The sequence below is a fragment of the Poecilia formosa genome, unplaced genomic scaffold, assembly GCF_000485575.1.
Source record: "Poecilia formosa unplaced genomic scaffold, Poecilia_formosa-5.1.2 Scaffold45, whole genome shotgun sequence".
Taxonomy (NCBI): domain Eukaryota; kingdom Metazoa; phylum Chordata; class Actinopteri; order Cyprinodontiformes; family Poeciliidae; genus Poecilia; species Poecilia formosa.
Window position 1 is genome coordinate 1,674,694 of NW_006799984.1, and position 14,585 is coordinate 1,689,278.

At 39.1% G+C, this 14,585-nt stretch overlaps 1 protein-coding gene across 5 annotated transcripts in view; it reads right to left on the reverse strand.

Moving 5' to 3' along the window:
• cadm3 (cell adhesion molecule 3) overlaps nt 1-14,585 on the reverse strand; it is a 161,081-nt gene that overhangs the window by 8,077 nt on the left and 138,419 nt on the right. For 3 of the 5 annotated variants that reach the window (XM_016671490.1, XM_016671491.1, XM_016671492.1), the window contains exons 8-10: nt 3,063-3,235; nt 2,261-2,692; nt 1,836-1,856 (exon numbers count right to left, since the gene is read on the reverse strand). In XM_016671490.1, coding sequence (XP_016526976.1) covers nt 1,836-1,856; nt 2,261-2,692; nt 3,063-3,235 — 626 coding nt within the window. The remainder of the gene's footprint in view (nt 1-1,835; nt 1,857-2,260; nt 2,693-3,062; nt 3,236-14,585) is intronic. The other 2 variants (XM_007552028.2, XM_007552029.2) reach the window with 2 other exon arrangements.

The following is a 14,585-nucleotide window of genomic DNA, read 5'->3' on the forward strand; positions in this document are numbered from 1 at the left end:
CACACACACACACACACACACACACACACACACACACTCACACACAAACACACACACATGAAGTGCAACAATGTGTAAATGACTTGTACCATTTAAGAGGTCATGCTGGCTGGCATGTCTTGGAGAAATGCGAGTGTATGACGTCTTGTTGTGTTCAGAGGCGGTTTGTCCATGTGCGTCGTGTGTGTGGTGCTTTCAAAAATTCATTTTCCTGTTCCAGAGTTCAACATTTGTTTTCTCCCCAGAACACCAGACAGAAAAAAACACAAGAACCACAGGAAGGCACCGGTGCATCTCAATAAACTAGAACGTCATCGAAAAGTTTGTAATTCAGTTTTAAAAGTGAAACTCGTATGTATATAATCACAGATTGATTACACATAGACTGATATATCTCAAGTGTGTATTTCTTATCATTTTTGAAGTTTATGGGTTGTAGCTAATGAAACTCCAAAATTCAGTTACTCAGAAAATGTTAATGTTATAATAATGCAGTGTTTTAATAGACCAATAAACAGGAGTTGTTGGCCTCATGAAAACCAGGTCCATGTGCTGTACAGTATGTTCACTTAGTGACCAGACTTCAGCTCCCCTGCATTGTTGAGCATGGCATTTCTCATCTTTCTCTTGTACATTACGTTCTGGCTTTATGTTTTTATCTTAGGCAAGATTATTTCCATTTTATTCTGTTTTGTCACCAGCAGCAGTCCACTCCCAGAGAATCCTCACCAGGTTTTTCTGTCCATTAATATGCTTGGATGCAGCATTCTGTGATCAGCCAGCTCTTTCAGTAAGGACATTTTGTGGCTTATCCTCACTGTGGAGGATTTTTGTGTCTGACTGCTGGACAGACATCGACTGTCAAGGCAGCAGTCCATTCCATGATTGCGTAGGTAGGCCATAACATGCTTTTATTTTGTTGGTCTTAGGTAATACTCTAATTTTCTTAAAAGCTAAATGTGGGGCTTCAAATAACTATAACATATACTCTTTAAATTTAGAAAAAACAAAAGCTTACGGGTGACCAATAATACTTCCTTGAACAGGTTATGATTGGTCTATGGGTTATAGGCCCATAGACCAACATGTGCATTACATGTTTTGCACAAAATCATTACTTGTTACTTGAAATTCAAATATGCTGCAGCAGCCACACTCCAACTCAATGTTTACACTCACACATGTCAATGACTGCAAACAAATGCACACTTATACAACTATACACCTTTGAACAGCAGAAATGGAGCCTCCTGCACAACCAGCTAGAATGTAGCAAGTGGTTTCTGGATGGTAAGTCACCAACAAACATTTGCATTTTCCAGCAGCCATTGTACAGTGAATGCAACGGTAAAACCAGCTGACCAAACATACTGGATCTCAGCTTGGGTTGCTAGGTAACGGCACAGTGCCCTTCGGTTGTGACACAACAAAAGGGAGGTTTTTGAAACAGCTCATTTTCCAGAGACCAAAAAATATTAACTTATTGCCAAAAGCTATGTGAGTTTGTTTCAGCACTTGGAAGAGTATAAGCTTGCAAAATGTGACATTTTTCTTAACAGGTCCCCTTTAAGGTGTATCCATCTGTGTTGTTAATTTACATGTGAATTTCCCTTTTTGAATTAAAATGACTGTTATGGGCTTTTCAGTTACATCCCAATGCATTAAGAAGCACCTGTATGCTGTGTGGGTGGGGATTTCATTCATTTTTCAGCGTAAGTTTTTAGTACAACAGACATACAAACACAAGACAGCATCACAGACAGATAGATGCACAAACAGGTGGTTGAAAACGACAGACACCCACACAAACATGAGACTGCTGGAAAAAGTTATACCTGTCAAGTTGCGTGCATCACCTTCTCAAGATGAGTAGATGGACAGTTGAATATTTAGATGAATGATGGATGAATGAAGGGATGGATGGATGGACGAGTGGATGCATGGATAAAGACGAGGAGTGCATGTTGAGGATACGGGGGTTAAGGATTAGGGAATATCAATAAGAGGAAAGAGGACAACAAGAAAAAAAAAGCATGAAATAGCTGCAAACAGCCACAAAAATCAAATTTTTGTCCATCACTGTGTGTTTTCTGGGATCGTTTGCATGGGTCTGTATATAAAACAAGTGTCTCTGACAGCTATGCAGTCTGTGTATTGAAGGAGAAAATAACAAAGCAGTGACTTTAATGTCCCCCCTCCCCCCTCTTTCCACTCCATTACTAAACGTCTTGTGTGAGTGCAAGTGTGGAACTGGTTTTACCTGTGAAAGTGTAAACTCCGTTCGTCTGGACGGAAACTGAGGGGGTGGGGGATGAGAGGGAGGGAGTCGCAGGGGATGGAGGGATGAGAGGGGACGAGTCAGGGGAAAAGGGCAGGTCAGGGAAAAGGGCGTTGGAGAGGGTGGTGGTGGTGGAAGATGGCGGGATGGTGGTTGAGATCACAGCCGTCGAAGGGGAGGAGTCAGGGGAAAAGGGCAGGTCAGGGAAAAGGGCGTTGGAGAGGGTGGTGGTGGTGGAAGATGGCGGGATGGTGGTTGAGATCACAGCCGTCGAAGGGGAGGAGTCAGGGGAAAAGGTGGAGATGAAGTCACTGAAGTCTGACCCTGAGCCTTGGAAGACGTCAGGTGGGGAGGAGGGAGAGACAGAAGTGGGGAAAAACGTGGGGGTAACTGTGTTTGAGGAGTCGGGGTCGTCTTTGTGGGTCGGGTGGAGGAATATGTGTTACAAGGCAAAGAAAAATAGGCAAGCAAAGCGTAACAATAATAATAATAATTTAAAAAAAACACAAACAGACCAACCAACGCATTGAACAAACACAGCACATCAACAGCCAGGGGAAAGAGGCGCAACAATGTGCGAAAGCGGTCGGGTGGTTATGGTTGCACGGTTGGATGAGAAAAACAAAACAAAACAAAAAAAGGAAATCAGAAGAGAAAAAAGATGGACGTACAAGCAAAGCCACAACAAACAACAGAAGAAATAAAAATAAAAGAACATGAAGAAATGTAAAAGATCCCTGCCTCAACATAAATCCCCACTTCTCCTCAGTGTTTCTCCCCTTACCTTGCACCTGAAGTGTGTAGCTCCCTCTGCCTTTCCCAATGTCGTTGGCAGCATGGCAGATGTACATGCCATTATCTGATTTGTTGAGCACTGAAAAGGACAAGAAAGCACCGTCGGCTTTGGCCAGTGGGGGGAGCTCTCCCTCCGCCTTCTCCCAGAAGTAGCTGGTGGGCCTGAGACAGATGAAACGAGAAACCTGAGCTGCTTGATGTGCACACTTTGCAAATAAAGTATGGAAGCAGTGGAGTAAAAAGATGGAGAAAGGTGTGGAGGAGGTGGAAAAAGAGAAAAAGATTCAAGAAGAAGAAAGAAGAGCAGAAAAAAGACAACAGCAATAGATGAAACAAAAAGGTAATCTTAGGATTATCATGTTACAATCACTAGCTCTTGTTTTTGTTAATGTCATAAACAAGACAAAGTAGCTCATAAAAAATGGAATATATTTTATTTTACTATTAACAACTCTTTTTTTTTTTTACTTTGATTCCCCTAAAGACAATCCACAGAAAAAGAAACTACCTTCAGAAGTCACATAATTAGTAAATAAAGTGAATCTTTTGGGCTGTTTTTGTTCTTATTACACCTCTGTTAAACTGACTTACTAGTCAAAGGCAAACTAACCTAAATGAGACTTAACTTTTTGGCCAACATGACCCAACACACCACAGACAGTAAACAGGGGCAGTGGAGATGTCATGCTCCGGGGATTCTCTTTTTCAGTAACGACAGGAAATATGCCACCAATATGGAGACATTTAGAAATACAGGACAATGCTGGAAGAAAACCTGCCAGAAACTTAAAAAACTTTAGACTTGGAATTAGATTCACCTTCCAACAAGGCAACTAAACATAGCAGCTTGTAAAGTTTACAAGTTTAAAGACTTGTAAACTGAAGCTCATAATTCTTCTCCATGCAGTCTGACTGATCTTAAGCTGCTGTTTAAAGCTGAAAAACCACAACGTTGAGTTTCTGTCACGTAAAATCTCATAAAAAAACCCATTGATGTCTGTGTAGGGCTACAGACACAATCTATTGCAAATATGTCACTACAATATTTGTGTCCACAGTATTCGTATCACAAAGGACTCTTTTGGAGTTCAATAATTGCTGGCTAACATATCCAAAGTGTCCTGATAATATTCAAAACTCTTATTTGCATGTTAACGTAATCATTAGCCTGTTGGACTGAGCTTTACGGCTGCAGATGTTCACACCGGACACAAATGGCATTGTCCAAAATGCTACAGGTCATACAAGGTGATGGAAGGGCAAATAAGAAAATAACCACATATCACAACTTTTATCGTCATACCAAAAATATCCTCATTGTAATATTTTCTGATATTGTATTTCTCAGGTGTTTCCTAATGAAATGTGAAGGATTTTAGGAGGTATGGTCACCTTTTGTTGTAGAAAGAACAAAAAGTTTTTGAAGAAAATGCGAGTATGATGATCGGAAAGACGGAGGTGTTTGCTCCAAAAGGAGATGAAAAGAAACGCAGTGAGAGGGAGACAACAGAATCAGAGCTTCAGATCTGCCCTTGTTAGAAAAATCCATTTGGCGTAACAGATTGTATATGAGAGAGATAGCGAGACGTGCCTTGATAAAAGAATCAATTATGCAAATAGCAAAGTCCTTAAGCGCTGTACAGTAATTACAATGACAGCAAGTCTGAATCAGGGACGGATCTGGATGTCTTGGACTGATTAGTTGCTCTCTGAAATGTGCACATAAAGGTGCATTCAGTAGATTTAAAGTGTTAGTGAAGTGAACATTTATCCCCTCTTCTTATAATTTGTCAGTTTACACCAAATATATAAAACAAACTGAATAACTTGAGCTAAAAACAAACTCTCTCTCTTTCTAAAACTTGCATAGAGCTAACATAAAAAACAACAGCCGAGTCCCTCGACACTTGGCATTGCTTTGTTAGTTTTGCATTTCCTATAGGAATACAAGTGCCAAAGACAAGCTCACGTGCTCAGTCAGCACTCCCAAGACAAATGAAAAAAAGATTATCCAAGCATTAAGCATTTAAAGCAAGTGCGTCTGGCTACCTGCTATAAAATGTAATCAGCTGTTGTATTACGCAGCCTCCAAATGTGACATAATATGCAATTAACTGAACAATTAACTTCACATTTAACGGCTGTAGCTTGTGTTCTGTTATTGAATGTAAAGCTAATCTCTTTTACAGCGGCTACGGGTCAGAATACAGCAAACCTGTCACAGGAAGCATGTGTAAAGTATTCTTTTACGGCTATAAAACCTGCTTTTAGTGTGAGCTTTATGCTTAGCAAGCGTCCATTAGCTCAAATTTGAAGATCATTTTATGATCATGACCCCTGCATGAAAGATTCTGTATTTTCAGATTTGATAACAGAGACAGCAGATTAGATTCAGTCGCTATTTTCAGATTTTAGAGTTTAACAGTAGATAAAATAATTAATCAAATTGTAAAGCTCTCAGCTGTATAAAGTCTGACAAGTTTATTTATTTTATTTTTTAGCAGATGGATCCAGTTAAACTCTTTTGATTCCATTTGCTCTCAGCAGAGGGGTTTTGAGGCTCATAAGGCAGCACGACTCACAAAAGAAGCTCTGATGCTGTTACTTCCTGCCAAGCATTAAAAATCCAACAGTGAAACTCAGCGGTGAAGAAAAAGAAAGTGAAGCTTGACTTCTAAAGACAGATATTTTACTCTCTACTTGGTAATAGCAGAGGGGATCATAGTCCAAAATCACACAAAACTTTTAGTTTCTCTGCTGCTTTATCTATAAAAAGCAGCAGAGAAACCTTTAAGCCTTTATAAAATACTGCTGGAAGGTCCTGAAATCAAGTGACAATAATATTTATGCATCTAATAAGCTTGGCAAAAATGCAGCGAACAGGTAATATATTATTGGGAAAAAATAAATATAGATAATATATTGAAAATATATAATTCTGCATTAAATTTACACCACTGCATCAGCAAAATTAAGTAACTAGGTGTTAGAATCAGCCAGCAAGGCTTCAACTCCATTATGTTGTGAAATAAAAACAAAAGATTCATTTCAGGATTCTATCTTAAAAAAGAAAAGAAACAGTAAAAAGTTTCAGTTTCTTCCTTTGCCGTATTGTTATGACTCATGCCATTGGGCTGACATTGCTGACAGCTGTTGTGCTCAGAGCTGTCAGTAAAGGATATTGACAGGTCAGATAGGCGGTGCAGCAGAGGAACACCAGCTAAGTTATCAGAGTAAAAATATTTTACATTTCTGTGAGGTTCAGTGAGGTTATGTGGCACATTATCAGTAATGATTATCTTACCAGGATATTGAGCTGAGTCGTCTCAGATACGCATAAACTGATCTAAGTTTATATTGACTTTCCAGGCAAATAGTGGCATTTTATAGTACAATCGAGTAACTACCTTCAGTTGTTATGAAAATGCTGAATCAATCAAACATGACTTAAAAGACATTTGACTTTATAATTTGTCACCTTGAAATTGTGCATCTGTCTCTTTAAGAAGCTCCTAAGTGTTTTGACACTCCGCCTTCAGCATGTCATCACAACAATGCTTCTCATTATGCCGTTTACAATCATTTTTAGGGCAATCAATTAAGCAGTTTGTATGACAAGCGTTTCGGCCACAGCAGATTGAATGATTCATCAATGAATCAGTGTGAAATGCAGAAAAAGGAGTTTAAAAGACTTTGAAAGTAGTCATATTTTTGCCAAAGACTTGGAATAGTCTGGATCTCTTCAGCATTTATTGTCTCAGTAATCTGGGGTAATTTCTTATATTCAAATTGTACTTAATGTAATGCTATAATTAAAAATGATATTTTTCTACTTCCCCATACAGGTAAAAATATATATTTTTCAATGTCTTGGTAAAATTTTATGAAATATTTCTTAAGGTTCTCAACCAGGCCCTTGCATACTGTAAGCTCCACGTGTGTATTTCTTTCTTCTGGGTGGGTTTCCCTGCTTTTTGGCACCCAAAGCAGCCGACGGTAACAGTGCTCACTTCAAAAAGGTTTGTGAATTGTTCATAAAAAGTGAAATCAATGGTTATGTGTGTAACATCATCCAGACAAAGCTGTCTCATGCAGCAGGACTCTGCGCAGTTACATTGTTAGGAGACTTTTCCTAACATTTTGAAGCACAGACACAAGCATGTGTCAATAAACTGATTTCTTTTTAACTGCAAGCCTGGAAATAGTGATGCAATTTCTGCCAGCTCTTGTTGTCTTGTTAGTTTAGAAAGCCAGCGATGCTGAAATTTGTTGTTACTGTGATGGGTTTAGGGTCCAGTGGAGAACGCTCTAAAATAGAGAACACTACATTTCCCTAAGTTATAATACGAGTCTCTCCGTCACTGTTTAATTGCTCTTCTAAACAGTTTCATGTCCTTTTTATCGTTTTATTTTAATTTCACTATGCAGTGCTAATGTTGGATTAATTAGTCATGTTGGAAAAAAATCAGATTTTGAATGCATGTCATATTTTGGACCCACTATTACACTCATCCACATAATGCAGCAAATACCAAGTCAAATGTCTAATTTGGAACAACGCGTAGGAATGATTTTTTCGTTATCATGAGAAAGCAGATGTCTTATTAGTGGTAGGTATAGCTACAGAGCTAATGGTTTTCTCAATGTAACCAGTGACAGTAAGACTGATATAAGGCATCAGCAGCCGTGTCCTAAAATAATTTACAGCTTACTGTAATCGTATTACACGCCTCCTGCTGTTTCTAAAGCGGACCATGACCTTGCACACTTACAGATGCTCGCATGAAACAGGTTTTAGTTCTTCAAACCTTCTCGGCTTTAAATGTGTTAAATGAGCACGGGAAGAGGAGCTTAACTTGTAAAATGACTAGAGGAGTGGAAATGTGATGAGATTATGAACACTTGTTGCCTGCGTTGATCAAATAGATAGGAAATATAACAGATTGTAGAACGCAGATTTTCTGCCTTTCCTTCTTGCTGCTGGGCGTCAAAGAAACCAGAAAGAATTCGACACGCTTAGCCATCCTTTCAAACCTAAAACGATGAAACTACTGAGGGAAAAAAGTGTGGATAGGGGAATGTAGTGTGACATTTATTGAGTCTGATTGGGGAGGGCAGCTCGACGGGAGGCGAAGGAGCTGAGTGGCTGGGTGTGTCGGAGGAAAGGTGTTGTCGCGGTGATTGGGTTTTGACTGACAGCTGCAGGGACGGCCTGTATCTGATTTGATTGGACACTAGTTCACCCGCAAGCCGCTGTTCACACAACTGAGCACGCTCCAATCCTTCTCCTTTTTCTACCGCACACACACACACACACATACACAGACACACACACATACATAGTATATCTTTCTATCTTCACAAGGACTTTGCATTCCATTCATTTTTATGACCATATTCCAGCCCTAACCCACAAACAGTACTTTTTCTTATGGGTATTTGGGACCTATAAGAAGAATGGGGTCCTCACAATGTAGTATTTGCTTGAAAAATGGGCCTTACAAGGTGATGCTAAAACACACAGATACACACTCACTGAGTTCCTCTTGTTTTTTTCTCTCATTGCCTGTCTTGGTCATTTGTTGCTTGTCACCATATCTTTCTGTCTCCCTTCCACCCACACGTCGCTTTGCTTCACTTCACACTGCCACTCCTATGCCTCTTTGTTTGTTTTTCTTCCCTTTCCACCTCCTGTTTAGCCATCCTCTTCTTATATACTGTTATTTTTTTTAAATAGCACTTTCTGAAACTTAGCTATGAACAATATATTAATATACTTTGAAGAACACATCATAGTTTTGATTACTTCTTCTACTTACTCCCACCCTGTTTGGTCTGCTTTAATCGAACTCTAGTTCGTTTAAGTCCAGTTCGTTTGGGAACGTGCGCATCGAACACTGATGCAAACCAAACAAAGTTAACTCTTGTCCGCCTAGAAACCTTGGTCTTGGCTCAATTGACGTGAACTCTCAAATTCATATGTGAACGCCATGCAGGCCAGAGACCGCTCCAAAAATGACCATGCAGGGCATTCTGGGTAAATACAACCAAGACAAACACAAGAGTCCAGCACTAGTGGAAGAAAGAGCTTGTGATCTTTTATAAAAGACAAAAGAGAAGTCCTGCTAAAATCTGACACTGCTTCACTTTTGTTCACATTTCATGAATGAAGCTGTGCTCCATGTCTTCTTCAGAGGTTTTTGTGTCATTTCCTCCAGTGGTTGTTGGTACAGCACCACCACTGGCGAGGAGGGGAACAGGTTTTCCAAAGAATTTGATTCGATTGACAAAGTCCAGTGTGAAAGCAAACCACACTGACTGAAAATGTGACAAATCTTCCAACTCTGGTCCCAATAAATTGAGTGTACTGGACTATCAGGTGTGGAAACCCCATAAGAGTGACACTATATTTCAAACTCCAAACTTGGGCATCAAAGCATAACATATGATAGCAAAGTTTGTATCTCAAATTTGAGTTTAAAAAAGCAGATTTATATGGTGATCTATACAAAACTAAGTTGAAATACTGATTTTTAGTTAGAGTGCAGCAACATTAAATCATTCTCATTTATTTAACAGTATAGAAAAAGAAGCCTCTCCCAAAGCTAATTATCATCGCTAAATGTATAAGAGGAACATTTGAAGGGATCAGTGATTAATTTAGGTCACACATCAGTTCAATATACTTTTGGAAAACAATATTTTTACCAAAGAATACAATCTCTATTTAATGATAGATTGTAATAGGCATCAAGTGAGTATTGCTACTGCTACATGCTGCTATCATGTAAGGAAATGCAGTTTTTAAGTTACGACTCTAAAAGCCTGATTTTATGTTGTAAAAGTGTTTTTAAATTACTGATTTGATTTAAAAATCTGTGGAAATGCCTTTTGTGATTTATTCATATTTTATACTTTCAAGGTTTTTAGTTTTTCTTTACATTAAAATATGATATTTAGTCTTAAAGTATATTTATAGAATCTCCTGAACTCTTGCACTGACAAGTCCATTATGACAAGAAAGAGCCATTTATTACTGCAGCACAGGGCCATTCCTCATGTAAGAGCATGCATAATTCAAAGGGATGGTTTCATCCACTGAGTGCTATTGTATCACAGACAGATTCTCAGCAGATCTGCCCGTAGGACTCCGTCACAGCCACTTTTATTGTATCGATGCATACATGCAATGACAGTCACCTCCTTCTCATCAGCCCCCTCTGTTTTTCACTTGACAGTCAAACTTAGCAGTTAGTCTTCTTCCTCAGCCCTCCCGTGAAACGATGACAGGGCGACGACGGCAGAGTAGGGAAAGGATGACAGGACGGTCTAGCTGACGGGGAGGGCGGGTGAAAAGGTGCACGTCGAGAGAAGAAGGAGAATTATGGGAAAGGACGGATAGAGGTGGTAGGGAAGGAGGGCAAGGAGGCGACGTGACAAGGCGGAGAGCGGCGAACGAGGTGTGAGTGACACGCCAGTCGAGAGATACCAGACAACGGAGGGGATGGGCGGAGGCAGGGAGGAGAGGAGCGAGAGGATGGCAGAGCGGATCGATGAAGGTTCATCTATAATGCAGAGAGGCCAGTGGAAGAGTATATTTGTGTGGGCAGGATTTAAGACGCTGGCTTGTTTCTGTGTGTGTTGCCTTCAGAGGAATTGTGTACAAATCATATGAGTGAAAACATGAGAGCTTGTACAAGCAGCTGCTATGTTTTTTTTTCCTGAGTCATGTTTGAACAAGTAACTATTTGCTCAGGCAGTTGTCAGAAATTGAACATGTTAATGTTTGATTACTTACAAGTGTTTCTAAACTCTATGGCTGGTTCCTGTACAAGCAACCTGCAGGTGTAACTATTTTTGGAGGTGTTCATTGGTGCTAATGATTGTTTGCCTACCATGTAATTTGATGCACTTGCTTAAATTTCAAGAGTGTTTATATTTTTGCATCTTTATACTGCGCTCCTGTTCTGTATTGTTTTTTTGTTGTTGTTTTTTTTAAGTTTTGTTTAGAGGTTATTAGCAGCAAAACTTTGCCTGCAGTAAATGTTTATCTTGGCTAACTTGGATTAAATTAGCATGAATCCATATAGCCTGAGGTGAGAGGCTAGTTCAAGCACATTTTTACAATTTTGAACAGTTCCAGTATAAAAAATGTCGCACTGGTTGAATAAAACTCTATTTCATAAGCCTTTCAAATGTCCATGGGCCTTTGGAAGAGAAATGTTCCCACATGGCTACAGATCCTCCACTATGGTTTCCATTTCCAGTCATCCTTAGTTTCACAGCATATCCCCCAGGAAGGTTTTTTTTTCACCAAAGAAACTGTTTTAGCCTCACCATAGCAATTCCACATAAAGTGTTGGAAGGTTTTACAAGACCCCATATATTTTCATTTGTAATGGTAGGCTTTTTTCTGAAAAGTCTTTCTAGCAACTAGCTTTATTGTAAATAGTACCAAATTATTGCTAAGGAGTCCCTTTTTGCTAAGTTTTTTCCTTCTCCCTTCCTTGGAGCGAGGTGGTACCAAATCCAGCCTGGTTTCAGTTTCAGTTATTTTAAACTATTTAGTTATTGCTCTGACAGCTATTTTCTTATTGATGTTTTCTCACATGTCACGTTTAAATGAGGTGTTCTCGATTTTAAGGAGTAGATAAAAAGGACATCTGTTTCATGTCAGAGAATGAAACATTTTTGTTTATGGAAACCAAAGTTCCTACACATTTTTTTTTAAATGCATCTATTTTTCCAATGAAGTTTTTCTTGCATTTTGCTAATTTTTCCCATCACCACAATAACATTGTGAAGGATGGTCTTTGTAAATAATAATTTAATGATAGTTTGACTATAGTTTTAACAGTTTTGATTTGTTTTAAATAGAAAAAAATCTACTTGGGTCTTTGTGTCCTTCAGCGTAGTCATTAACTTTAGCCTCCAGGAAGAACTTATCTGTATTTATACAAAATGAAGACATTAAAAAAAGTTATCTACTGCAAGTCGGTTATTAACATTTCAAACCATTTTGCCTGAACCTCATTTTCCTTCTGTTGAAGTCCTGCACCCTCCTCCAAGAATTTAAACAACTTAATAATGAGGCTTTCTCTGCTAAATAACATCAAATACAAGTTTAGTTTTTACATAATCCTATCCAAACAGATAGAGCAGTCACATGTATACCTCAAACCTTGCTACAGTTTTGTGCAAGTGTAAGTGACTTTGACACAAGGATACTTGGACCAAGCTGCTTTTCCTTTAAAGATCCTAATTACCCCGGCACGCTAATTAGGTAGTCAGTAAATTGCTTAAACCTAATGAGACCTTAAACATAAGGAGACAAATGAAGACTCGGGGAGGTGCAATTGACACCGATGGATTCAGGCTCTGATACAGACATATCAAAGCCCTTATTTGTAATTCTTTTAGCCTTGTTATATATTCTGAGTTTTCGGACTTGTTCTAAATTCAAGGAAAAAATTATTCAAATCCTGATGGAAGAATTCAACGTACTTAGGTTATTTACTGCAATTTCATCAAATTTATAGCAAAATCCTCAAAGCATTTAATCTATGCTTATGTTTTTTTGTTTTGTTTTTGTTTTTTACTGATGACAGAACATGATATATATCTTCTGTAATGTGAGAGAAAAGGAAGTCATTTTTTGCTGCAGTGATGATGCATTGTTTCCAGGCAACGTGGGCACCCACAATGGTGTGTCTCATTAGTTCCTCTGTTTTAAACTATCTGAAAACCTAATGAACTCACTCCCTCAGCTGCGATGTCTGAGAGGGTCTGAACTTGATCTTTTCCTTTTTACTCTCTCTTCTGTTCATCTGAAGCCACTTCACTAATCAGTCCTTTAGTATTTAAACCCGCAGTAGGTCACCCGTCTTCTCCTCTGAGCTCAGTGTTGTCACTTTTCAGTGTTCTGCTATTCCTGACGAGTCCCTCCTATGTATCAGGTTCTGCCTCTGGCTGCTCCTCCTGAGTTGTTTTTCCCACCTGGTTTCTGTAACCTTACATCTTCTTTTTGAAGTAAAGCTCCCCTTTTTGTCTTTGCCACCTCGCCTTTGGTGTCGTGGTTTTTGGTCCTTTGAACTGAGCCCCAATTGTTCCGCTTACCATTATAAAGATTTACAACATGAACCAACTTGTGTTAGTGTGGCTCTGGCAGATGAAAAACTCAGCATGGTTGCATTAAAACAGCCTGAGCTGAGATCTTTGTAAAATTAGAGCAACTGTTTAATGTTAATGATTTGGTTTTGTTGTTAAATGCAGCAGTTTATTTATCCATTCTTCCATTTGTCAGCTTATCGGCGCAGGAACGTTAAGCACATCCTATCACAGGATAAATAACCACACATTGACACAGTCATGCCTAACAGCAGTATTAGATAGTTATCCTACAAAGCATTTTAATGAACTTCACAGGGAAGCTGTAGTACTTAGGTAGAACCCACACATGCATGGGGAGAACATGCAAACAAGTACAACGGTCCTGGATTAAAATGCATCCTGCATTTTAACCTGTTTCCTGTTTCTTTCCTTGCTCCTGCAAAGAAACAGTGCAAACAACTGCGCCACCATAAAGCCCTAATAGAATCATTTTGCTGAGAGTCAAAGAGAAAGACTGCATTTCTTCCTTAAAAGGATGTCAGAGAGTACAACCAGAGGTGAAAGTATCACCTCTGGCACCTAGAGCTATTCAGAGTGTCCCCATCCTGTCACCTTAAACCAAGCGGCCCAAATGAACACTGACCCTCGGGTCAGCAGCCGTTTTTTGTGGACTGAGTTGTCATATTTTTTTCAGAAAAACGTACTTTAAGTCAAATCTGAGCTCACAAAAGTCCTACAAGAGGATCTCTATTGCTTTTCTCTGAGAAAAAGGAATGATGTGTAACCTTAAGTTCAAGATTGTCACAGTTTTATTAGACAAAGATTTGAGAGCTTCAGCTCAGCTGAAATCTCATAGAAGTCACAGAATTTTGCAAAAGTGCCGACACACAATAAGAATTTTTCATATTTTGTCACATCATGACTATTTCAATATATTTTAATTGTATTTCATGGGAAATGATAATGATGCACAGTTCCAAATTTTACAACATTGAAAATCTATTTGCATTCAGACACCTGGGTCAAAACTTTGCACAAATACATTTTTCTGTGATTCCTGCTGTTAGTTTTGTTCTGGGTGGGCTGGGTGATAAAACAATATTAATATGTATCACAACAGAAACATGGTCAATATCAATAGAAAATACTCCAGTTCAGAACCACATGGCATTCTGGGGCGTGTAAGTCAAGGAAAGGTTTTAGCCACTCAACCTGTCACGGCTCAGTTATGTGAGGTTGGTAGCATCAACCAACTCATCTCACTTTGATAAGCTTGTAACAACTTGTAGTGTAACATGTGCAGAGGCCGTTTCATGTTGTGACTGCTACTACCTTCTGCACAACACTGATGGTCACTAGCGTTGTGGAGAACAAATGAGGTTAAGTACTCAACCAGCTCATC